Source organism: Schistocerca nitens, chromosome 9, assembly GCF_023898315.1.
Source record: "Schistocerca nitens isolate TAMUIC-IGC-003100 chromosome 9, iqSchNite1.1, whole genome shotgun sequence".
Lineage (NCBI taxonomy): Eukaryota > Metazoa > Arthropoda > Insecta > Orthoptera > Acrididae > Schistocerca > Schistocerca nitens.
In genome coordinates this window covers 506,110,887-506,136,952 of record NC_064622.1, presented here as the reverse complement: position 1 = coordinate 506,136,952, position 26,066 = coordinate 506,110,887, and the positions used below count along the sequence as shown (strand labels likewise).

At 41.8% G+C, this 26,066-nt stretch overlaps 2 protein-coding genes across 3 annotated transcripts in view; both read right to left on the bottom strand.

Annotated features, from left to right (window-relative positions):
• Window positions 1-26,066, bottom strand: part of LOC126204380 (serine/threonine-protein phosphatase 6 regulatory ankyrin repeat subunit B-like) — a 394,854-nt gene that overhangs the window by 347,270 nt on the left and 21,518 nt on the right. The window lies entirely within an intron of this gene.
• The window catches only part of LOC126203928 (ankyrin-1-like), a 99,396-nt gene continuing 86,194 nt past the window's right edge, over window positions 12,865-26,066 (bottom strand). For both annotated transcript variants that reach the window (XM_049938324.1, XM_049938325.1), the window contains one exon: window positions 12,865-13,549. In XM_049938324.1, coding sequence (XP_049794281.1) covers window positions 12,961-13,549 — 589 coding nt within the window. In that variant the 3' untranslated portion in view covers window positions 12,865-12,960. The remainder of the gene's footprint in view (window positions 13,550-26,066) is intronic.

Sequence of the window (26,066 nt, the reverse complement as noted above, 5' to 3'; positions counted from 1 at the left end):
ACTGAAATTTCCTGGCAGATTAAAACTGTGTGCCCGACCGAGACTCGAACTCGGGACCTTTGCCTTTCGCGGGCAAGTGCTCTACCAACTGAGCTACCGAAGCACGACTCACGCCCGGTACTCACAGCTTTACTTCTGCCAGTACCTCGTCTCCTACCTTCCAAACTTTACAGAAGCTCTCCTGCGAGGTACTGGCAGAAGTAAAGCTGTGAGTACCGGGCGTGAGTCGTGCTTCGGTAGCTCAGTTGGTAGAGCACTTGCCCGCGAACGGCAAAGGTCCCGAGTTCGAGTCTCGGTCGGGCACACAGTTTTAATCTGCCAGGAAGTTTCATATCAGCGCTCACTCCGCTGCAGAGTGAAAATCTCATTCTGGAAACATCCCCCAGGCTGTGGCTAAGCCATGTCTCCGCAATATCCTTTCTTTCAGGAGTGCTAGTTCTGCATGGTTCGCAGGAGAGCTTCTGTAAAGTTTGGAAGGTAGGAGACGAGGTACTGGCAGAAGTAAAGCTGTGAGTACCGGGCGTGAGTCGTGCTTCGGTAGCTCAGTTGGTAGAGCACTTGCCCGCGAAAGGCAAACGTCCCGAGTTCGAGTCTCGGTCGGGCACACAGTTTTAATCTGCCAGGAAGTTTCATATCAGCGCACACTCCGCTGCAGAGTGAAAATCTCATTCTGGAAGTGTGACTGACGCCCGAAAAACAGGGAGTTAAATGCATTGAGAATGGAAGATGGTGGCATGTACTGTACAACCCGTATAAGTTATACCATTAGTTGTAACTTTTTACTTGGTCTTCTATGTACTTCTTGTACGTTTAGCATTGATAATGGCTAGCTACTAGCCGAAATCTGGATCTGCATAATAAAATCTAAAGAAGGACGACTGATTGCTGCACTCTATAATTTATAAGTCACATAACAGTCGCTGCGTGCACACACTTTCCGAATGGAAGGTAACCTAATAAGAGATTTATATTGGAACTGTAACTATTTTAAGTATTTACAGGAATGGACATAATGTTGTGTAATCAGTAAGTGCATCAGATACACTAAGTGAATAGAGTTTTATAAACGACGCCAGGCAGATAGTATCTACACTTTAATCCATCAGACACTGCTGTTCAAAATTTGTCTGGTTTCCTTACAGACCATAATTTGACAGAAGTCTCAAATTGCCTACACCTGATAGATAAATACTTCTATCTGTATGGCAAATGACCATTCAGAACTGACAATGAATTGTGGAAAGTCTTTTTCGCGAGTTACTTTCTAAACGTGTTTCGAAATATCGTCATCACAACGTAGCTCTGTAAAAACTAAAAGAAGAATTACAACATAAAACACGACAGACAATTATATGCACAGTAGTCAACCGTAAAACAAATGCGTATTAACTGAACGCTTTCAATTGGTTAAACGGCGGAAGTACCTGGTTATGCGAGGACAGCAGCAATGTTCAATGCCGCACTTTGTCTCAGCTAGCACGACATCAGCGTTGTACCCAGTTCTGTACACAGAAGACAGTTGCTCTCTGAAATACTAGGAAAATGTTCAGACATGTAGTTTCTTGAACAACATTGTGATCGAAGACTGTTTAAACGGGAATAATCGTGAATGTCCGGTACGGATGATTTTATTGAGAGATTTTATACGCAAGTCGAAAACTGTGTTCTGACGTCATACAAGTACTTTTCTGCTGCTAGCTCGGTAAATCACTATGAAGTAAGGAACACAACTAATTACTCATACTATGAAGAAATACTGTGATAGTGAGACCGGCTTTACTGCGTTTCTAACCAGTCAGTCATTCCTTCGATATGGACAGTGGCTGTTTATCTTCGTCCTCAGATTCCCTGAATTAAATAAACATTAAGAGTTGTACAAAGAAATGTGCGTTAGGAATACTTGGTGTTTAATATGACTTGCTGGCAGTATGTGTAAGAAAAAGTAAGACATCTATTTTTTACTTCAGTTAGTGACTCTAGACGTGACGTCTGCAACAAACTTACAGGAGACCAACAGTTAACATTGCGCAGTTCTGGGAGACGAATACTTCAGTTAGTTTTTGTGCAGGTCTTCATCGCTCTAGAGCGTACAGACGTAAGTGAAGTATTGCAAGGTTAAGCCAAGGCACAGAGCCAATGTTGTCATCGACACATTACGCACAGCCATACTACTACAGTTCATCCCTTTTATTCTCTGTACCGACGTTAAATCCAATTCCGCTATTCACCTGGTGTCTTCATTTCATAAACGGCGTTTTATTCCAGCTTAAAGCTCACCTTGTTGAACACATAATTTGCATTCCATAGAGCATTTCCTTTATTCTCTTTCTCAGTGTCGTCGCTTCTGTCCCATACGTCTCAACACTTTGCACAAAAATCTTCTATAACCACTTTTTTCTGTCTTTATATACAACTGCACTCAGAACATTCATGATTTTCACAGCGAGTGGTATCAAGTATTTCGGATATACAAGTTGAAGTCAGACAATCAGCTACTTAGATCGTCGCCATCCAAGCAGCACGGGAGACTTGCATTTGTTAGGAGGATTCTCTGAAACTGTGGTGTAATTCGTATAAAAGGCACTACTGCAACCTACTCTAGGACACTTACCCAATGTTTGCAATCTGTGGCTGTAGCCGTCGCTGTGATCTTAATGGGATTGTATTCCGTAGACGAAGGGGTAACTGTGAAGAGCTGAGATCTAAATGGGACTTTTAGAAGAACCCCGTTCGATAAAAATATAGAAAAACTGGTGCTGAAGGTAATATAAGCAGCGTTTCCACTGGGTGCTTACTTTATCACTGCGGAGATCTCTGGAATATAATGTAAAGGAGGTTATGGTCCTTGTGAATGCAATAGGTACTGGCCCAGTCGTTATGGGGCACACTCTGGGCTGTATTGTACATGGCACTGGAAGGTTTCTGAACGTTTTACATCAATATCCATACTCTGCAAACCACTGTATTGCATGGCAGAGAGTGCTTCTCATCATACTACACCGTATCCTCTCTTTCCGCTTCATTCGTTTATGGACTGAGGCAAGTGTGATCGCTCAGTCACATTTGTGGACACTGTGATTAGTCCGATCTTGTCTCTGCGATCCCTTATGTGCGGGGTTTTACTATTATCATAAGGTTCTCAATTAATTCCAGTTTCTTCAACATACAAGTATACTTCCATGGGGTCGTTGTCGTCTATGTTAAGGTGTTTTCTACTTATTGTTTTTGAGCATTTCTGTGATTCTCTGTCATGGATCAGACAAATCTTTGAACATTCGTGCTGTCCATTTTGCACTAATTTGATATCGCCTACCAGTTGTATTGGCTATGAAATCAACACTAAAGGACAATATTCTATTACTGATGTACAAGTGATTTGTAAGGGATCATCTTCGATGACTGACTGCCTTTCCCCAGTGTCGTACCGACGAACCAAGATCTACCACCTGCTTTACATACGACTAAGCCCACGCGAACATTTATGCTCGTATCCCTACAAACGGCTGCCGCCAGGTATCTGTATGAGTTGCAAGATTCCAATTTTAATTCAGTGATATTGAAATCAAAGAAGAGTAAGTTTTGCATTTTCTGAAGTGCACAGTTTTACATTTATGACCATTTAATGCAAGCTGCTAATGTTTGAACAACCCTTAACTCTTAAAGGACGTGAATATTTTTAATGTTTTTGTGTCACAGAACATTTCATTTTGTATAACAGCATCAGCTGCAAAAAAATTAGATTATTTATTTTGTCCTTAACATACAGCATAAACAGCAATAGTCGCAACATACTTCCCTGTGGCACACTCGCAGTTACCTCTACTTCTCCCAATCACTCCACGACCAAGATAACATGCTGTGTCCTCCCTACAAAATAATCCAAAATCCAAATTTTTTGGTATCCTATTAGATCGTACTTTAGCTAATAAGTTAGATATAGTTGTGATCCCAACGCTTCTTAGAAACAAGAAGTGCTGCATGCACTTGTCTCTGTTCATCCATTTCTTTCAGTGTGAAATGTGAGAGAGCGCAAAGTGCATTTTGCTTGGTCGATGTTTTTGAAACTCATGATGGTTTACAGGTATGAGGTCTTTCTTTAGGAGATAATCATTCAGTGAATATTAAGAGACACCTAATTTACATTTGATGTCCTAGCGACAGATCAACAGTACTTTGATATACAAAATCTGAGTTCTCTACACGAAAACAATTTTGAAATAATTTTCAAATGAAATCTGGTCATCATCGTTTGAGTCTGCAGCTGATGACTCGCTCAGTGAAGCACATTAGTGGTACAGCTTTACCGAGATACTGATGTACGAAAGGCTTCTTATGTACAACTGCTGTTGCTGGCATCAGTATGGAATGGCACAACATATTCAAAACAATTATTACACTGTAAAATTTGCTGAAAGTTGTTGAAACTGTATAATTTCCATTAATAAGGATATCAACAATTCATTTAATTAAAGTAACACTAATTTATGTAGACTTGTTTACTTGATATGTTAGCCAAAATAAACCACTCAATTTCCGGTAGTGTTATTTTTTTAATTCTCACATCTGTCGCAGAGTTCTGCGTGGTGTGTGCCGTATTTTTCATGCCGTGTAGTGTAGTACATGTTGCTCACTTTATTTGTAGTTAATAATATGTCTCCATCCTGAAATGTAATTTCAGTTCTTTAGGCGGTTGTAGTTTGATGACGAAAAATAAACGTGACAACATTAAGAATATATCAGTTAAATTTTTTGTACGTGCATTCATTCATTATTGGCTGTACTGCTCCATTTAGTAACTACTTCAGGCATTTTTACTGCCAATAAATTAGATCCTTAGTGCATAATCAATTGAGGTCCACCTGGTTTTGACAGTCAGTCTCAAACAGTGTTACATTACATCGCCATTAAATCATAGCTCATAACATTGACAGTAGATTGTACATGGAAGTCAGTGGCGCTGAGACTGCTAATCATAATGTTTTATTGTTTATTTTAACAAACTGGATATTTATTTTTATCTGTACTGCGATAGTTGAAAATATGTATGTGATGTCTGATCTTTGGGATGTGACCAAATGAGCATATACCAGTATGATCCTGCAGCCACTATGAATCAAGTCTCAAAGGAACACTGGACATTGATTGAATCAATGGGGAAAGCTGCAAATATATGCCAGTCCTGGATTCAAACTCGGGTCTCCTGCTTACTAGCCAGATGTGCTGAACACTGCATCATCCGGACACAGTGGTCAGGACAACCGCAGAGACTACCCTAGCATGCTTCCTGTCAGACAAAGATTCCCAACTTATCCACACACTAGTGATGTAGTGCACCTTGCATCTCATCCTCAATGACATAAAAAACAACACACATGTATAATTAATGTGAGGATGGGCAATGATCACTTGAATGCACGTGCACACCACGCTCAGACTCTTATTGGAATTGGCGGAAGGCTGCAAGTAATGATAATGGGCACTACAACAGTAGTGTGTGGTATATGTTGAGAACTTAAATCTGACAGGAGGTGTGCTACACTAGTCAGACACAGTTGCTTTTATCACCGTGTCTGGATGGTGCAGTTGTCAGGACATCTGCCTAGTAAGCAGAAAACTCGGGTTCATATCCCAGTCTAGCACAAAATTTTAACTTTCCCCATTGAATTACTCACCACCAGGACCTACATAGTTCTTTCCTTTGCATCTTGATACTTGAAAATGTTATTTTTCACCCATTCAAAGAGGAATAGCACTCGTGCAAAGTGTTTAGATTTCTGGCTGGATTACCTACACTAATCCGTCGTCCATTTTCACAGTTCTTGAGAGCTGTAGTTCAGCAGCGTGCAAGCTTGGTCAGTGAAGGCACTGTCAGCAGAGTTTCTAAGTGGTGGGTTGCATGCTGGCCACTGCGGAAACTCCATCGGCATGGCACCACCGTGAGGGAAATGCACTGAAGATCCACAGAAGGGACACGTGGGAGAAGGGAAAATCCGCTGCAGTACTCTGTGGAGTGTGATTGGAGACCCACATCAGGTGATGCATGCTTATCACTCCGGCACTACATCTGTGTCGGAACTGTACCACTTGAGGTTATTCTATGATTGTTTTTAAATAGTGATAAACTAATAATGTGGATTCAGATAATAAGCAGGTAACTTGTTATGAATACTGCTACTGACATCACGTTATAATTAAGCACAATAGCTATCAAACCATCTGCACTGCAGACACGTGAGTAAATTCAGTTTGGGTTCAGAACTAATGTCGTGTGACTATTGCTAATGGTTTCAAACTGTAAGTACAGGCACAAATTACTGCGCAGGAGACACAGAAGTAATTTAAGTGCTGAGTCTGACATGAAGATGCATTCTAACCATAGAGCAACATTTGGTTGTTATCTGGGTAGGGTGAAATCTTCAGTAGTTTCATTTAGCACAATCCTGTCAGCTACTTTTCTGTAATCAGATGTTGAAATAACTGGTGTTTTTTAGTAATAGAGGTTTTTTCGATTTTTTTTGTTTTCACATGTTAGGTTGCACCTTCGTGGATTAGTTTTTACGACAGCGTGATGAAAAATATTACTCCAGAATTTTTTATTTGAAAACTCATATAGCTTTTAACTCTTTGCCGTTGGTGGGGACGCTTGCGTGCCTCAGCTATACAGCTGGCCATACCGTAGGTGCAACCACAACAGAGGGGTATCTGTTGATAGGCCAGAAAAACGTGTGGTTCCTGAAGAGGGGCAGCAGCCTTTTCTGTAGTAGCAGGGGCAACAGTCTGGATGGTTGACTGATCTGGCCTTCTAACACTAACCAAAACGGCCTTGCTGTGCTGATACTGCGAACGGCTTTAAGCAAGGGGAAATTACAGCGGTAATTTTTTCCGAGGGCATGCAGCCTCACTGTGTGGTTAGATGATGGGGGCATCCTCTTGGGTAAAATGTTCCACAGGTAAAATAGTCCCCCATTCAAATCTCCAGGCAGGGACTAATCTGGAGGATGTTGTTATCATGGGAAAGAAAACTGGTTTTCTACGGATCAGAGCGTGGAATGTCAGATCCCTCAATTGGGCAGGTAGGTTAGAAAATTTAAAAAGGGAAATGAATAGTTTAAAGATAGATATAGTGGGAATTAGTGAAGATCGGTGGCAGGAGGAACAAGACTTCTGGTCAGGTGAATACAGAGTTATAAATACAAAATCAAACACGGGTAATGTAAGAGTAGGTTTAATAATGAATAGAAAAATAGGAAAGCGGGTAATCTACTACAAAAAGCATACTGAACGCATTATTGTGTCCAAGATAGATACGAAGCCCACGCCTACCACAGTAGTACAAGTTTATGTGCCAACTAGCTCAACAGATGACGAGGAGATTGCTGAAATGTATGATGAGATAAAAGAAATTATTTAGAAGTGAAGGGAGACGAAAATTTAATAGTCATGGGTGACTGGAACTCGATAGTAGGTAACGGAAGAGAAGGAAACGCAGTAGGTGAATATGGAATGGGAGTAGGGAACGAAAGAGGAAGCCGCCTGGTAGAATTTTGCACAGAGCATAACTTAATCATAGCTAATAATTGGTTCAAGAATCATAAAAGAAGGTTGTATACATGGAAGAAGCCTCGAAATACTGGAAGGTCTCAGATAGATTACATAATGGTAAGACAGAGATTCAGGAACCAGGTTTTAAATTGTAAGACATTTTCAGGGGCAGATGTGGACTCTGACCACAATGTATTGGTTATGAACTGTAGACTAACACTGAAGAAACTTCAAAAAGTCGGGAATTTGAGGAGATGGGACATGGATAAACAGAAAAAACCAGAGGTTGTAGAGATCTTCAGGGAGAGCATTAGGGAACGATTGACAAGAATGGTGGAAAGAAATACAGTAGAAGAACATTGGGTAGCTTTGAGAGATGAAACAGTGAAGGTACCAGAGGATCAAGTAGGTAAAAAGACGAGGGCTAGTAGAAATCGTTGGGTAACAGAAGAGTTATTGAATTGATAAAAGGAGAAAATATAACAATGCAGCAAATGAAGCAGGCAAAAAGGAATACAAACGGCTCAAAAACAAGAACGACAGGAAGTGCAAAATGGCTAAGCAGGGATGGCTAGACGACAAATGTAAGGATGTAGAGGCGCATATCTCTAGGGGTAAGATAGATACTGCCTACAGGAAAATTAAAGAGATCTTTGGAGAAAAGAGAACCACTTGCATGAATAACAAGAGCTCAGATAGAAACCCAGTTCTAAGCACAAAACAGAAATCATAAAGGTGGAAGGAATATATAGAGGGCCTATACAAGGGCGATATTCTTGAGGGCAATACTACAGAAGTGGAAGAGAATGTAGATGAAGATGAAATACGAGATATGATACTGCGTGAAGCGCTTGACAGAACACTGAAAGACCTAATCCGAAACAAGGCCCCGGGAGTAGACAACATTGCATTAGAACTACTGACAGCCTTGGGAGAGCCACGCCTAACAAAATCTACCATCTAGTGAGCAAGATGTATGAGACAGGCGAAATACTCTCAGACTTCAAGAAGAATATAATAATTCCAATCCCAAAGAAATCAGTTGTTCACAGATGTGCAAATTACCGAACTATCAGTTTGGATTCCGTAGAAATATTGGAACATGTGAGGCAATACCGACCCTACGACTTATCTTAGAAAACAGATTAAAGAAAGGCAAACCTACGTTGCTAGTATTTGTAGTGTTAGAGAAAGCTTTTGACAACGTTGACTGGAATACCCTCTTTCAAATTCTGACGGTAGCAGGAATAAAATACAGGGAGTGAAAGGATATTTACAATTTCTGCAGAAACCAGATGGCAGTTATAAGAGATGAGGGGCATCAAAGGGAAGCAGTGGTTGGGAAGGGAATGAGACAGGGTTGTAGCCTATCCCCGATGTTATTCAATCTGTTTATTCAGCAAGCAGTAAAGGAAATAAAAGAAAAATTCGGAGTAAGAATTAAAATCCATGGAGAAGAAATAAAAACTTTGAGGTTCGCCGATGACATTGTAATTCTGTCAGAGACAGCAAAGGACTTGGAAGAGCAGTTGATCGGAATGGATAGTGTCTTGAAAGGAGGATATGAGATGAACATCAACAAAAGCAAAACGAGGATAATGGAATGTAGTCGAATTAAGTCGGGTGATACTGAGGGAATTAGATAAGGAAATGAGACACTTAAAGTAGTAAAGTAGTTTTGCTATTTGGGGAGCAAAATAACTGATGATGGTCGAAGTAGAGAGGATATAAAATGTAAACTGGCAATGGCAAGGAAAGCATTTCTGAAGAAGAGAAATTTGTTAACATCGAGTATAGATTTAAGTGTCAGGAAGTCGTTTCTGAAGGCATTTGTACAGAGTGTAGCCATGTATGGAAGTGAAACGTGGAAGATCAATAGTTTAGACAAGAAGAGAATAGAAGCTTTCGAAATGTGGTGCTACAGAAGAATGCTGAAGACTAGATGGGTAGATCACATAACTAATGAAGAGGTATTGAATAGAATTGGAAGGAAGAGAAATTTGTGCACACCTTGATCAGAAGAAGGGATAGGTTGGTAGGCCATATTCTGAGGCATCAAGGGATCACAAATTTAGTATTGGAGGGCAGCATGGAGGGTAAAAATCGTAGAGGGAGACCAAGAGATTAATACACTAAACAGATTCAGAAGGATGTAGGCTGCGGTAGGTACTGGGAGATGAAGAAGTTTGCACAGGATGGAGTAGCATGGAGAGCTGTATCAAAACAGTCTCTGGACTGAAGACCACAACAACATCGCTTCTAAAGAAAGCAAACTTTATTAACATTGTACATCTTTACTCTTCATGTATGCACATTTATTTTGCAACATAGTCACCATGGCGAAGAACATCTTCTGCTGAGGGACCAGTTTTTTGATACTGTCACTATATAATCTTTGATATTGATGGAAAGATTCAGGTTGCAGCTTCTTCAACCAAGTTATTTAAATTTTGCGTAGAGATGAAGTTGGATGGGTCCAAGACGGAAATGTATGGAGGATGATCGAAGACAGTGAAGTCGAGGTATTGGACGTTGCACACATGCAGCACTCTTGCGTGATGTCGCATTGTCATGCAGAAGGAGAGGATGCTTGATGTGTGGACAGTTTTCTGATTGTCTCACTGTACGCTGAGATAGTTAGGTTACATCAAGCCACGTCACATGCTACAATTAAGAGTCCTCTAGTGGCAGCGAGCAGCAGCTTGTGTCAGCAGAGTGGGAACGTCGGCTGAGTAACATGCATGGCATTTAACACATCAGCCTATCTAGAATCATCATCATTTAAGACTGATTATGCCTTTCAGCTTTCAGTCTGGAGCATAGCCCCCTTATAAAATTCCTCCATGATCCCCTATTCAGTGCTAACATTGGTGCCTCTTCTGATGTTAAACCTATTACTTCAAAATCATTCTTAACGGAATCCAGGTACCTTCTCCTTGGTCTGCCCCGACTCCTCCTACCCTCTACTGCTGAACCCATGAGTCTCTTGGGTAACTTTGCTTCTCCCATGCATGTAATATGACCCCACCATCTAAGCCTGTTCGCCCTGACTGCTACATCTATTGAGTTCATTCCCAGTTTTTCTTTGATTTCCTCATTGTGGACACCCTCCTGCCATTGTTCCCATCTACTAGTAGCTGCAATCATCCTAGCTACTTTCATATCCGTAACCTCAACCTTGTTGATAAGGTAACCTGAATCCACCCAGCTTTCGCTCCCATACAACAAAGTTGGTCGAAAGATTGAACGGTGCACAGATAACTTACTCTTGGTACTGACTTCCTTCTTGCAGAAGAGAGTAGATCGTAGCTGAGCGCTCACTGCATTAGCTTTGCTACACCTCGCTTCCAGTTCTTTCACTATGTTGCCATCCTGTGAGAATATGCATCCTAAGTACTTGAAACCGTCCACCTGTTCTTTGTTCCTCCTATTTGGCACTCAATCCGTTTATATTTCCTTCCCACTGACATTACTTTCGTTTTGGAGATGCTAATCTTAATACCATAGCCCTTACATTTCTGATCTAGCTCTGAAATATTACTTTGCAAGCTTTCAATCGAATCTGCCATCACAACTAAGTCATCCGCATATGCAAGACTGCTTATTTTGTGTTCACATATCTTAATCTCACCCAGCCAGTCTATTGTTTTCAACATATGATCCATAAATAATATGAACAACAGTGGAGACAGGTTGCAGCCGCCGGCCGCGGTGGTCTAACGGTTCTAGGCGCTCAGTCCGGAACCGCGCGACTGCTACGGTCGCAGGTTCGTATCCTGCCCCAGGCATGGGTGTGTGTGTGATGTCCTTAGGTTCGTTAGGTTTAAGTAGTTCTAAGTTCTAGGGGGCTGATGACCACAGATTTTAAGTCCCATAGTGCTCAGAGCCACTTGAGGTTGCAGCCTTGTCTTGCCCCTGAAGCTACTCCGAACCATGAACTCAATTTACCATCAACTCTAACTGCTGCGTGACTATCCATGTAAGGACCTTTAATTGCTTGCAAAAGTTTGCCTCCTATTCCATAATCTCATAGAACTGACAATAACTTCCTCCTAGGAACCCGGTCATATGCCTTTTCTAGATCTATAAATCATAGATACAGTTCCCTGTTCCACTCATAACACTTCTCCATTATTTGCCGTAAGCTAAAGATCTGGTCCTGACAACCTCTAAGAGGCTAAACCCACACTGATTTTCATCCAATTGGTCCTCAACTAATACTCGCACTTTCCTTTCAACAATACCTGAGAAGATTTTACCCACAACGCTGACTAAAGAGATACCACTGTAGTTGTTACAATCTTTTCTGTTTCCATGATTAAAGATTGGTGTGATTACTGCTTTTGTGCCTATCTAGAAAACAGCATAAAATATTTCAAGCATTAGTTTTCGGTATGACCTCATAGATATCTCTCATTGTACCTCTAGCTATGATAATACTTGCATACTTACAAGTAAGGGATGTGTTGATCCTACAGGATAATGTACCCAGGATAACACGAGTCACTCGAGAGAACTACCGACCAAAAACCCATTTTAGAATCAGATGAAGCAATGTAATAAGCTGTTTGCTCCATTTTCTAATGTTCTGTTGTTGTCAGATGAGGAAATGAACTGTGCAGCATTTGCAAACATTTTGTGTTCTACGTATTTAAATACTGCATAGTATATTGAGCCCATTTCGTATATATTCTTAATTCTACAGTTACAGAGTTTTATTGTCAATAAAATTGTATATATTCTTAAAAGGAGTTACAGAATGTGTCAGCATTTAAACCATGCCTTATCAATTCTAGAATGGAACATGTTATATTTGCAAATATATTAAGTGTCTTTAATCTGTTGACAATATTACCTGTCTTGGGAACAGAACGTTGTGTTGGTTGACAGTAGTTCCTATTTCAATATGTTTTTAATTTTTAACTGTTTTATTATAAAACTTATTCTTAATTTTATATCATTTACTACTTATTAGGGTGAAATAGAGTAATAAGGTAGCAGGTGGGCTATTTTGTACAGTGCTGAAGAGATTTTCTCGACTGCAGCACATTTGATTTTCAGTCCAATATTTGTTCCTACGTCGACACCAAAGTTGTATCTGCGGATATATTTTCACATTTGAGAGAAGTTCAATCGTTCAGTATTTTTTATAATTTCAGAAAAGCCCTGCACCAAATCAAAGGTGTGTGCCATGATTTAAAATTGGAATTAGAAGATGTACTAAAGATCTGTAGAAGTGTTCACTAGAAGCGGCAATAAAAGTGAGCAAGGTACAGCGTTCTCGCCTGAAGTGGGAGTACAGAAATAGTAAACGACAGCAGATTTAAATTTATCAAATCTTTATTTTAATAATGAAGAAGAGTCATGGAGTGGAGCTCTATTCGTTTTACTCCAAGGATGTCTGTCGAACTGCTAGCTTCACCTTAGCATGTCTATCATCTGCTGGTTGTTGTTCTCCCTGGCGAAGTCCAGTGGGGTTTTTCCCTGGTTATCCCTGGTGGTCCGGTCCGCCCCTGCCTCGAGCAGTGCAGATGCCGCCTCTGCGTGGCCGTTCAGAGCCGCATAGTGCAGTGGCGTTCGCCCCCACTGATTCCTGGCGCTGTGGTAAGGAGTGGCCGCCAGCAGCAGCCTCACCACAGCCACATGTCCTTTCTCTGCAGCCACAAGCAATGGCATGCTCTTCGTTTTGTTCCTGGCATCAGCCTCCGCCCCTGCCTCCAGCAGCAGCTGCGCCACAGCCTTGTGGCCATTGTATGCAGCCCTGTGCAGGGGCGTCTCCTGCCAGTTCCTGCACCTGGCGTCCACGTCTGCTCCACCCTCCACCAGGCACCTCGCTGCCTTAACGTGTCCCTTGTTTGCTGCCCAGTGGAGGGTGGTCCACCTGTCCTCGCTCTCCTCCCTCGCCCCCACGTCCGCACCAGCTGCGAGCAGAGTCTGCAGCTCGGTGACTGCATCCTCCTTCGCTGCCTGAATCAGCCTGCTGTTCTTCTCCTTTTCAGGAAGGCTCCTGTGCAAAAACGGCAAACTGTCACATTTTTCTCCAGTAACATACTTCTGATTAATAATACTGCAAAAGAACCTGAGATGAGACCAGTTCCGAAAGTACATGTGTCCAATGGTCATTAACCAACCTGCAATTTTCTCCATTTATGATACGAAACAGTGGGCCAGTCACTATTTATTAAAATACAGATGCACAGTGACAACAAACTCCCAAAGTCTTCATCAATTAAAACTCCTACATTGCATCTCTCCAGATCATATTTTGTCACATTGATTCCTGACATTTAGTGTGTTGTCAGAATGCTGCTGTTAACCAGCTACTGCCCTCCACTGAAACAGATGCCTTATGAAGGTATAATGGTCCTCTATGTGCAGCAACCCCCTTTCTAATATACCCAAACGTGGCACCCAAAACTACTCATGTCATCAGGTATATAAAGAAAGTTTCTTGTCATACCAGTTCTCTTATTTGCAAATTTGTCAAAACATCTTCGTCAACAGAGTCAGCTAATGTTTAAGAGGAAACAATTTAATCAAAATACTTCAGATATAGCAATAGCTGTAGATTACTCCTTTATCCATACAATCAATCAAATCATCGATCGAGGACCCCGTACATCATGCTCCTCCATAGATGGCGATCATGTGCACTTTGGATCCAATTGTCATGGACTCCTAGTTGGCAGAGGTCTTTCTGTTGCACATCTTCCCACCGCTTCCTGGGTCTTCCGATTGGTCGGGTACCATCATGCCTTCCCATAAGTACGGCTTTTGCCCGAGAGGCGTCTGGTCTCCTAGAAATGTGGTCTCCCAATCTTATTCTCCGCGCTTTCAGTTTTTGAACGATGTTCGGTTGCCTCAACAGCTCATACAATTCTTGGTTTTTTCTACGTTTCCACGAGCTCCCTTCCTGGATAGGTCCATAGATACTTCTCATAATGTTTCATTTGAAGATCAACAAGTTTTCTTCGTCCTTCTTTGTTGTTCTTAGGGTTTCTGTGCCATACAACAATACTAGCACTATCACGGCATTGTATGCTTTAAGTTTGGTCTTAATTGACAGATTCTTGGATGACATTATCTGCTTTAGACTGAAATAAGTTTTAGAGCCGTACACAAGAGGTTGTTTTATTTCCTGTAACAAGGTATTTAAAATTTTCTACTTTAGCAAATTTCCATATCCCTACCTGTAACGGGATGTCATTAGACCCTTCTCTTGATAACTATATTACCCCGGTCTTTTCCGCATTAATTCGTAACCCGATCTTCATTGCATTTTGCGCTAGGACCTCTACAGTTTCTGCCATCTCTTCATCTGATTCTGCTAGAAGTGCGATATCGTCTGCATAACACAATAAATCCTTCCTTCCATTTAGCATCACACCTTTGTTCTCTCTTTTCATTTCTCGGATTGCTTTCTCTAGGGCAAGATTACATAATACTTGTGAAATAACATCACCTTGTCTCACACCCATTCTGATATGGAATTCCTCAGCTCACCTTGACTTTGGCTATTGTCTCCACTGTCTCTTTATCCATACACACAAACATATTTATTGGCATATACACATGTACAAACTCGCTGAGAAGAGTGCTTGTTTGATAACAAGCATATCCACGCTCGCATGTGCACACTCATTCACATATACATATACACAGAAACACATGACCACCCCTCCCCCTGCCCCCTCCACACACAAACACAAACATATACAAAAACAGACACACTCTCAACTTAATTCCTTGTAGCTGCAATGTGTCTAATGGCAACAGCAAATCCTGCAGTTTTTGAAAGTATATTTATGATTCATTATTATTCGTAATAGAGATCCTAAAAACTATAGTCCTGACACTGTTCATGTATTTACTGATAAACACCTCATGTCTTTCGTGTGTGACAGCCTCATTACAATGAGTTTAACTCACAATACCTACACTATGACACTATAAACTGCTTTCCATGCACTCCGAGGTTCGAGTTCCCCCTTGGGCCACGGAGGAGAATTTTCTGTACTTTAATCATATCGAAGCAAGGGCGCACCATCTATACAAAAATAAAAAAAGGGAACCTGTCGACGTTTATGTAATATCTCAATATATCAATGATCCATGAATATCGTTTGGAATAAAATCTAGAGAGTAAGATGTACTAATATAGCAATGGGAAAACTACAGGCAACATCTAAAATCTTTTTTGAAAACATTTTATGCAATTTGACACCAAGCGGATCAGAACAGCAAAAAGCATGTTGATGGTAGAACGTCAGATGGAACATCTACTAAATGGGAATTTCTCCCTGTTGGAAACGAATCGAGCAGTAGCTTGCAGAAGGACTATGTGGCACGGACTGAGTGACTTTGATTGCTCCAACACATGTCAGAGAAGGGATGAATTCGGTTACTGAACATTTTAAAGAAAATATGGACCAACCAAATCTGCAGCCCAGAAATGAAGACTGCTCGGTTCTTACGAATACATAAAATGGGAAAGGCGCCTCAGTGTTCTCAGTCATACAGTTCCTTCATCCATTAGAGAAAAATGATAGGGCACAAAGGTAGACTGAGAATCGAAAAGCACTGCCCCTTGGACAACCCGGTCTTAGAAAGTGTAACGGCACAGCTGAAACGTTGGTATCATCATTACTGATATACGATATGGGTTCAGTGACAGTCAGTATTTGCTAGGAGTGTACATGGATACGACAACCGATTATGACAGTTTTATTATGACGCTATTCATAAATGGGTTGAAGAATAATCACATCCCACAGTCATTCATTCACAGGCTACACCGATTGTTTTCCAATAGAACCCTGATTAATACTAGACACTATGAAACAGTAGGTCCAAGGAGAGAAAGCAAAAGGTTATGATAAGGCTCACTGTTTAGTCTAATTACATCAGACCTGCATCCAGTGTTCCACCCAAGTGCGGGATATAGATGCGTGCAGTATGCAGATGATTTATATATTTATACTCGTATCGATAGTTTTCCTGAGTGTCAGCAGCAGATGGATAACGCTGTGATAGTGTTCAGTGAATGTCTGAATGAGGACGGCCGCGACATGTTGCCTGATAAATCAGCTGTGTGCCTATATATGGGACATAGGTTTAAAGAAACAAGACTTATAAGATTAGGACATTATGTTCCCGGTCTAAAGAGTGGTCAGGTACTTAGAGCTTTATACCCATCATAAGTTAACATGATCACATCACACAAATCACGTAATTAACAAATCTGAAGGTACCAGGGAAATCCCTCGCACTGTAACAGGAGTTTGTTGGGAATCTTCGTTAGCACATATAGTGGCATCCGTCCATCCTTGAGGGATGATGGTGTTAACATGCTTGGTTCAGAGTCTGCAATGCTTTTCCCGACTTCGATTGATTCTGGTCTTGGTCAGGTCTCTCTTGCAGACATCCTTGAAACGAAGATGCGGTCGTCCCAATGGTTTCACACCCCCCTGAAGTTCTCCGTACAGCAGTTGTTTCGGTATCCGTTCAGGATCCATGCGCCTGATATGTCCCAACCATCTTGCTTGGGAGTGCAACGATGCTGGTTGTGCTTGCACGATGAACGATGTTGGGTACTCTATCTCTCCAAGAGATCTGAAGGATCTTCCAGAGGCAGCGGAGATGGAAGCTGTTGAGTCGATATTCATGCTTAGAAGGAGTTGTCCATGTCTCACAGCTATAGAGAAGGGTGCTTATAACACAAGCGTTGTAGACTTTTAATTTAGTTTTTGTGGTAAGCAGTCTGTGTTTTTCAATCTAGTCATGACAGATGATGCCTTTGCGATTCTGTTAGTAATTTCAGTGTCCATGGACAAGTTGCTACATATTGTGGATCCTACCTGGAGAGGATTGCTATCAATGCTGATGGATGGAAAGTTGGTAGTGCTCTGCGCCATAATCTTAGTCTTTTGAAGGCTGATGAGTAGACCAAATTTTTCACAGGCATGATTATATACTGCAGCTCGTCTTCTGTGTTAGCTACTAGAGCTGCATCGTCAGCATATTACAACTCACGGATAACAACTGTATTTACTTTGGTCTTGGCCTTGAGGCGAGCAATGTTGAAAAGATTTTCATCAGACGCCGTATGTAGATACACTCCCTCCCCACAGTCTTCAAAGGCAAATCTGAGCAGAAGGGAAAAGAAAATCCCAAACAATGTAGGAGCTAACACACACCCCTGTTTCACACCGCTATAAACAGGGAATGCTTCTGATGTTTTACCATTGAAGCAGAGTGTTGCTTGTGTTTTCTCATGGAAAGAGACAATTATTTGTAATAGTTTAGGTGGACATCCAATCTTCTGCAACAGTTTGAAAAGCCAATTTCTGCTCACTAAATCAAACGCTTTAACAAGGTCAATGAAAGCAATATAAAGTGGCCTCTGCTGCTCACGACATTTCTCTTGTAGCTCTCTTAAGGAGAAGATCATATCTACGGTTGATCGGCCAGGCCTGAAGCCACACTGAGATTCTGGGTAGAGTGTAGAAGCTAAGATTTGTAATCGCATTAGGATGACTCTTGCATAAGCTTTCCCGGCAACACTTACTAATGAATGCCTCGGTAATTGTTACAGTCACTTCTGTCCCCTTTCTGTTTATATAAAGTAAATATCCTCGAATTCCGCATACTCATCGGGACATAACCTTCTTCCCAGCTGGTTGTGATAAGTGAATATAAATGTTTGAGAAGAACAGACTTGTTATACTTAATAACCTCTGCAGGGATCCCATCTTCACCTGGGGCCTTTCCGTTACCAAGGGAATCTATTTCTCTACTGAGTTCTTCCTTAGAAGGCATTGCATCTAGTTCTTCCATAACTGGCATTTGTTTGATGGATGCATCCTTGCTAACTTCATTCTCGCCCGCATCAGTAATGACTTCACCCGTCTTGGACTTCAGAGGAGCTGTTTTTATGACGGTCCAAATGCTTTCTTAATACCATCGTACATTGCCTTAGCATCCCCAGAATCGGTCGTTTCTGTATACCTGCACATAAATTCAGCCAGTAGCTATTTGCGCATTTCCTGGATGTTTGCTGTGCCCTGTTCTTTACTTTCCATAGGTCATCTCGAGTTCTTTCATTTGGGTTTCTTTTGTAAGCAAGCAGGGCTTTCCGTTTAGCCTCAGTGACTGGTTCCATTTCTACAAAATTTTGCTCATACCAGTCCTTATTTCTTTTTCCTTTTATTCCATAGGCCAATACTTCTGAGTTGTAGATTGCACCCGAGAGTTTTGTCCAATTCTTATCAACATTCCTTTCTGCTTGCACGTTTCCTAGGAAAATTACTGGCAAAATCCTGCTTTCTTTGTGTCATGAACATGATCTGTGTTGATACGGGGATGACCTCTCGGTTTAGCGTGGTGATATTTCTTAGGAGTGAGCCTCAATGTGCACGCCACCAGAGCGTGGTCAGTGTTGCAATCAGCACTATGATAACTTCGTGTCAGTAGCACATTTTTGAGACCAGTACGCCTAGCTATGACTAAGTCAAGTTGATACCAGTGATGAGAGCACGGGTGTCTCCAGGACACCTTGTTCTGATCCTTAAGCTGGAAATATGTGTTTGTAATGCAGAGTCCATAAAAGCAGCAAACTTCAAGCAGTCTCTGGCCATTTTCATTTATTTTTCCCACCCCGTGATGTCCCAGGCAATTCGGCCATATTGTCTGATCCAACTCTAGCATTAAAGTCCCCTAGAATATACAGTGTCTCGGTGCTAGGTGCCTTGGCTATTCTGTCGCTGAGTAAATCATAAAACAGAGCCTTCTCTTCCATGCTGGATGATAAGGTGGGAGCGTACACATTTAGGATGTTGACAGTGCCGGTTGAGGAGCATATTTTTAAAGCGATAATTCGCTCTGTTTCACCGGATGGTGGCACAGTACAGTCCAGCAGGGTGTTTTTAACAGCAAATCCTACGCCATGAAGTCTTGGCTCGTCTTGAGACTTCCCTTGCCAGAAGAATGTGTAATTATCCTCCCTGATAGAGCCCGCGACTGGAAGCCGCGTCTCCTGCAGTCCCGCGAAGTCAACATTCAAACGATGGAGCTCTCTGCCAATTACTGCAGCCTTACGGATGAAATCAACCTCTTGGGCATCGTCAATGTACCTTGGACACATGGTCCTAACATTCCAGGTGGCAATACGAAATAGTGATTTCTTTATTATTTTATTTTTGTTTTTAGTAGGTGTACTATATCAAACCGCTTGTCGAAGATTACTTCTAAGCTTCACACACCCCGTGAAGCAGGCGGATAGTGGCGGGACAGCCCCTTATTGGCTGGGGGCTGCCCAGATTGAGGCAGGCGGTAGCTGTCCAATGAGATACAATGATCTCTCCCACCGTCGGAAGTGGCCCCTGGCTCTCGAGTCTTACGCCAATCGGACAGAGCTTATAATCGATAACTGCCTCTTCCCGTGTTCTGCCCTAGTCCTTGGACGTCGCTGAAGTGTCCTCTCCAGGATGCTACAAGCCTGGGCGATAAATATGAAGACATGTGAGTTGCCCAATCATCGCGGTCTCCCTCTCGACTTTAATGATAATATCCAGAGGAAAGGCAAGCCAATACGTCTGGTTTCACTTCGGTTGCAGGAGCTGCCGAAAGGGGACGTAGTACGCCTTCCAACCGCCTTTGGGGCCCCACTCCAGATTTTCTTTCAGTGTTTTCTCCCTTAGCCTTCATCCCTCCCGAGACCAACCACAAGGCAGTGGTGTGTTAAGGTAATCAGAGAAAGAAAAGGAATGGTAACTGAGGAGAGGGTAGGGAATAGGATATAAGATGGGTCGTTGTGAGGCACACTTTGTGTCGCTCCTCTGCTGAGACCTGTCCGGCTAGGTTGGACCTGCCAGTAGCTACGCTACCGCCGATATAGCTCTCAGCTTCCTTGGAGCACACAAACTGTCCCGCTCACACGGACAGTGCTACGATAAGGCAGTGCCTCATGGCACATATAGCGCGCAGATAATACCTTACTTGGATTACGGATGCGTCGGTTACAGTTCAGAACGCAGAATAGACTACAAAAGCTATCTGTTATACAGTGAAGCTATCAGAGCATCCAAATCGACTCCAACTAACGTCTCGCGAATGGAATTAAATGTAATTCCGGCGTAGGTCTAATAACATTTCGTCACTGTCAAATTCTTCGTCATCATATTACTCCTGGAACGTCTTCACTTCTTAAATGAAAATTTGATAACAGAAATTAAATTGCTATGCAGGCATGTATTGAATTAAGAAGAAACCACCACCTTTAGCAGAATTTTTCTCCGATGCTCCCTCCTTCCGCAAATACGTCGCCACTTCGCAAAATATAAGCTGCTTCAGCACACCCTACGCTCATTCCTTACTGAAGCTGAATACCAAGACGCAATTTCGTTTCAACAAATTTACACTGAGTGAGAAAGTTTTAGCTACCAAATTAGCACCTGGACGATCCTCATGACAGGTCTACGCGGATGGATCGAAATAAAAAGAGGGGTATGAAGTGCATTTGTAGATGGAAAGGCTAATTGCGGAGGCAAATGCAAGCTCCCTGAAAGTGCATTCAAACTCCCTGCAGGACTCAAAGCGATTTTAGACGGATTTAAATACACAAAAGAAGTACAAGAAGAAAAAATCAGTTTTATCCGACTCACATTCAGCAGTGATGCTGTTAAAATGCTACTATGCAACGTACCAAAAATTATATACCGCATTATAGAAGCAACATAGGAGATTTCCCTCATAAATAAGAAATTGGAAATTTGAGGTAAGTTCCTATGGGACCCAACTACTGAAGTCATCGGTCCTCGGCTTACACACTACTTGATCTAACTTACACCAACTTCAACAAACTTACTCTATGGACAACATATACATAAGAAAAGAGAAATAAGCGCTCTTACGGAAGCATACGAGTACTCCTTTACACGATCGTTTTTCCTCTCCCCATTTGCTAGGAGAGGAGAACGGGAAATGCAACGACTAGTATTGTTACATGCTACCCCCCCGACCTTCCTTCCACCCACCACCTCCTCCCACCCCCCATTCACCCTATTCACCATGCCGTAGCTTCCAGGGTCTGTATGTGCATATAGGTGAGATGTATACTATTTTCCCATGTTTTGTTGTGACTTTAAGAAAGGATTTTCCTGCTACATTTAACTTTAGACATATGGAAACCGTTTTATGTAAAGACTATGAATATTTCGTTTTCAGCTACCTAATCTGAGATACTGGTCGCTTAACGTACTTGGTGTGTTAGCGCTCTCTACCTGCTGTAGCTCTTATTTGTGTAAACATAGGACGACCTCAAGCTACCGGTAGCCTTGCTCATACATCTGCGTGTACAAATTCTGTCTGGTTGGACTCGTATGAGAATACTTCTAATGGTATGTTGTGGCTCTTAGCCATGTTATTCTCTTTACAAATCCTTCAGCCAATTGAACCTATGATTGTTACATTTTTTGTGTTTTGGAACTCGTTTGATAATAGCAGAAAGACAAAATTAGACATTGTGAATCGTACTGCAATGCGTGGGCAAGAAGGGAGGGGAGTTTAATAAACTGCCAGACATGATTCGATATTCGTTTACAGACTTTATGTCTTCAATGGATAACTAGAACTTCTCGTGTCATAGAGCTTCATCTTTGCAGACTTTCTCTCAAGTTTATACCCGCAATTAACTGAAAACAAGCTTTCCATTTTGGGACAGAATCTAAGTCCTAATACGAGTAGCATACTCCTTTCAGCTACGTTAGAAATATTAGTGTTTAGAGTAGTTTCATCAGTAGGGAATTTTTTGTGGTGAAATTTCGCGCCTACCATTTTGATGTAAGCCGTTAAAATTTGATTTTTTGCAGATCTCCTTTCTTTTTTATCAGCAAACTTATTTCATCGGTATACTACTTACATATTATCTAGATATTGCAGACCTGGGGACCTTGTAATGTTTCAAGGCATGGCTCCACGCCAATAGCGAATGATGTTGCTGACAGCAACCAGACCTGTCCAAAAGAGTTTTTTAATTGTTAATGTTATCTTAAGTTATCCATTAACATTAATTCTCTATGCCCCATCCCCACAATTTTGTATGTTTGTCATCCGTGCGTTAAACCTCGTTTTGTTCACAGTGTTAATATAAAATTGTGTTTTAACTGAATCATACACGATGTCACATCATGGATTGTGGGGAAACCGGAACAGAACAGAATCGAAGCGTTTGAGATGTGCTACAGACCAATGTTGACGTTTAGGTGTACTGACAAGGAGTGAGGGGGTTCTGCACAGGAGAGGAAATGAATGTACGAAAAGCACTGACAAAAAAAGGACAGGATGATAGGACATCTATATAGACATCATGGAATATCTTCCATGGTATTACAGGGAATGGTAGAGGTTAAAAACTATAGATGAAGACAGGGATAGGAATACTTGCACCAAATAATTGAGAACGTAGGTTGCACATGCTACTGCGAGATGAAAAGGTGGCACAAGAGAGGAAGACGAGGTGGGCCGTATTAAACCTGAAATAAGACTGATGACTCAAAAAACACGATGTCAAAGTCTACGAAATTTATGGTTAGTTGTGATTTGTAGATTGAAGTGAGAGATAAAATATATCTGTTTAGTCTGCCAATAGATCGGACGTGCTCCTAACTATAGTTGCAATGAGCTGTGAAGCAGATTCTCTTCTGAAATGATTTTAATACGCTATTTAATAAGAATCTCAATACTGGAAATATATATTGAGTAAAATTATCAGTCTACAAACTTAATGTGGTATCCGCTTTTGTTGATTGGGGTTAACACCACTAGCCCACCAATGAAATCTCTTGGAAGTATTAGTTCGGCTAAAATGTAAATGTAAACTAACCACCACTTGTCATCAATGGCTACCCAAAAAATTGCACTGGTACTCCTACAATGCTCACTGATTTATTTTTTATGACGACCATCTCTCACAGTTCTTGTCTGGTTATAGCGAATACTATGCTGTAGTTATCTGCCCTAGTAATTTGTCCTAGAAAGGTGATCTCCAGATGCGCTAGTTGACACTGGATTCACTTATAAGATATATATTACAGTGCCTAAAAAGTGTTGTGTATTTGTTTACTAAGTCTGGCGTTGTCTTCCGACATTGCCCGTTATTTGTTCTGTTAGTGCCTGCTATGCCCCTTTATCCTCCGAGAGTGTGAATCTATTTTATTGGCGCCCACGTACGTAGGGGCAAACGATCATCATAATAAAATAAGAGAAATCAGTGCTCACACTGAAAGATTAATATGTTAGTTTCTCCTGCACGCAGTTAGACAGTGAAACTGTACAGAAGTAGCTTGAAGGTGATTCAATTAATTCTCTGGCAGGCACTTAATTGTGATCTCCAGACAAATCATATAGGTGTAATGAGTAACGTCAATGTTTGATCTTCAGTGTAGTTCTTTCCAACACGAACGAGAACATGTCTCTCTTGGAAAATTTACACGCCCGGGTTCCCGGGTTCGATTCCCGGCGGGGTCAGGGATTTTCTCTGCCTCGTGATGACTGGGTGTTGTGTGCCGTCCTTAGGTTAGTTAGGTTTAAGAAGTTCTAGGGGACTGATGACCATAGATGTTAAGTCCCATAGTGCTCAGAACCATTTGGAATCATTTATTTTGGAAAATTTAGGTGTGTTATTTTGATTATTATGGGCTTTTCTTCCATGCTATCTTTTCTTGTAAAGCGATGTCGATTCAGTTTTGACAAACCAACTGACGTCTATGCACAGGTGATTGCACCCCTTTTCCACCCCCGACAAACCACCAGCTCCTGGTTAACGGGAATTGCGACCGAGCACCAGATGCGCTCCACCAGCTCCAGACCAGGAGAATATGGCGGCCACGACGTCATCGTCAGCTCAACATCCTACTCGTCAAATCACTGTACCACAGTTCTGTCCTTGACACGCACAGCTATCTTGCTGGAAGAATAAACAGAACAGTACTCCAGATATTTGCAGTGCCGCAGAGGTGCCACGTATTCTTGACAACTGGCGAGGTGAGGCTGTTGCAACGTATGTCCACTCAACCACACCCCAAACGCGACTTCTCTGATTATTTCGAGAAGTCACCTTATCAATTACGCCTTCTGAGCATGTTCATAGTGCTTTTTCTTTCATGATGGTATGCCCGTTATCATGGCTTTATCCAACGACTGCCATTTTTACTTACAGTGGAGAGCTGTGGAGGCTAGAAATGGAGTGCCAAGAGAAAAATCGACATATTCTCCTGTTAGAGTTCAAAAGAGGGTTGTCAGCGGGAGAGACATCCAGAAACAGTTATTCCGTCTATGGAGATAATACCATTGGACAGCGCAATGGCTATAAAATAGTTTCAAAAACGAGGATCGTTTTTATATTAGTAACTCTACGTTCACATAGACCTCCGGTGTTCGATGATGATCGTTAAATGCATTAATCCACAATGATCCACGTCGATGTACTCTAGAACTGGCAAATGTGCGAACTGTGATCGTTACACAATCGTGCGACATGTGCATGCAATGTGGAAGGTTCAAAAATAGGGTGTATGGGTACTGCATGCTCTATGGCAAAATCACAGAAATCAGCGACTGGACATACATGCACCTCTGCTTGCTCGTTATCAATTGGCTCGTCAACAACTCCCACAATTCCTATCCCGTATCGCTACTGGTGACAAGAGATGCTGCCTTTATGCTAATATAAGGAAAACAAAGGAATGGTTGAGCGCAAACAAAGCAGCAACTCCCCGTATAAATACATGCGCGCATTCACAAAAGGTAATATTATCTTCTGGTGGAACAGCGACAGTTTGGTGTACTGGAACCACTTGTCCGAGGAGTAACCACCAATGTTGACATTTATTGCCAGCAACTGAGATGTTTTGCAGACAAAGTCCGAGAACAACGGCCAGGAAGACTGCGTGAAGCGATACTAGTCCACGATACCGACCGCCAGCGTTCTGCTACACTGTCGTACGCATCTCATCTCGCGCCAGAGATTTTCACCTACTGCGCTCTCTATCGAAAAATCTTGAAGGAAGTTGTTTGCTAGATGAACATGCGCTCGGAAGTTGGATCAACGAGATGTTCGACGGAAAACCAGGCGATCGGAAAGTTGCTCCAGTGTTGGCAGAGTGTTGTGCGTAGTGAAGGGCAACATGCTAGTGATGACTAAAGCCTCTATTATGTTGTATTTCATTAACGTATGGGAAAACGCTACGAACGTACTCACCAACACAATAGAAGAGAGAATAGAAGTTTGAACCAGGCGTGGTCGTGTGTTGAGGAGAGCAAGAAACGCATTCCAAGCACAGTAGGGCATAAGTGCTCTGTGGTCTCCGAAAAGTCACTTAAAGATACATATGCAAGATCTGAAGACACATCCCAGAACACGTCATATCCTTATTCTGCTGCATATTATTTTTGTTTGCTTGCGATTCATTCAAAATTTCTGTTTCGGTATCTCCAAAGACTTCAATTCACGATTATTCATTGACATA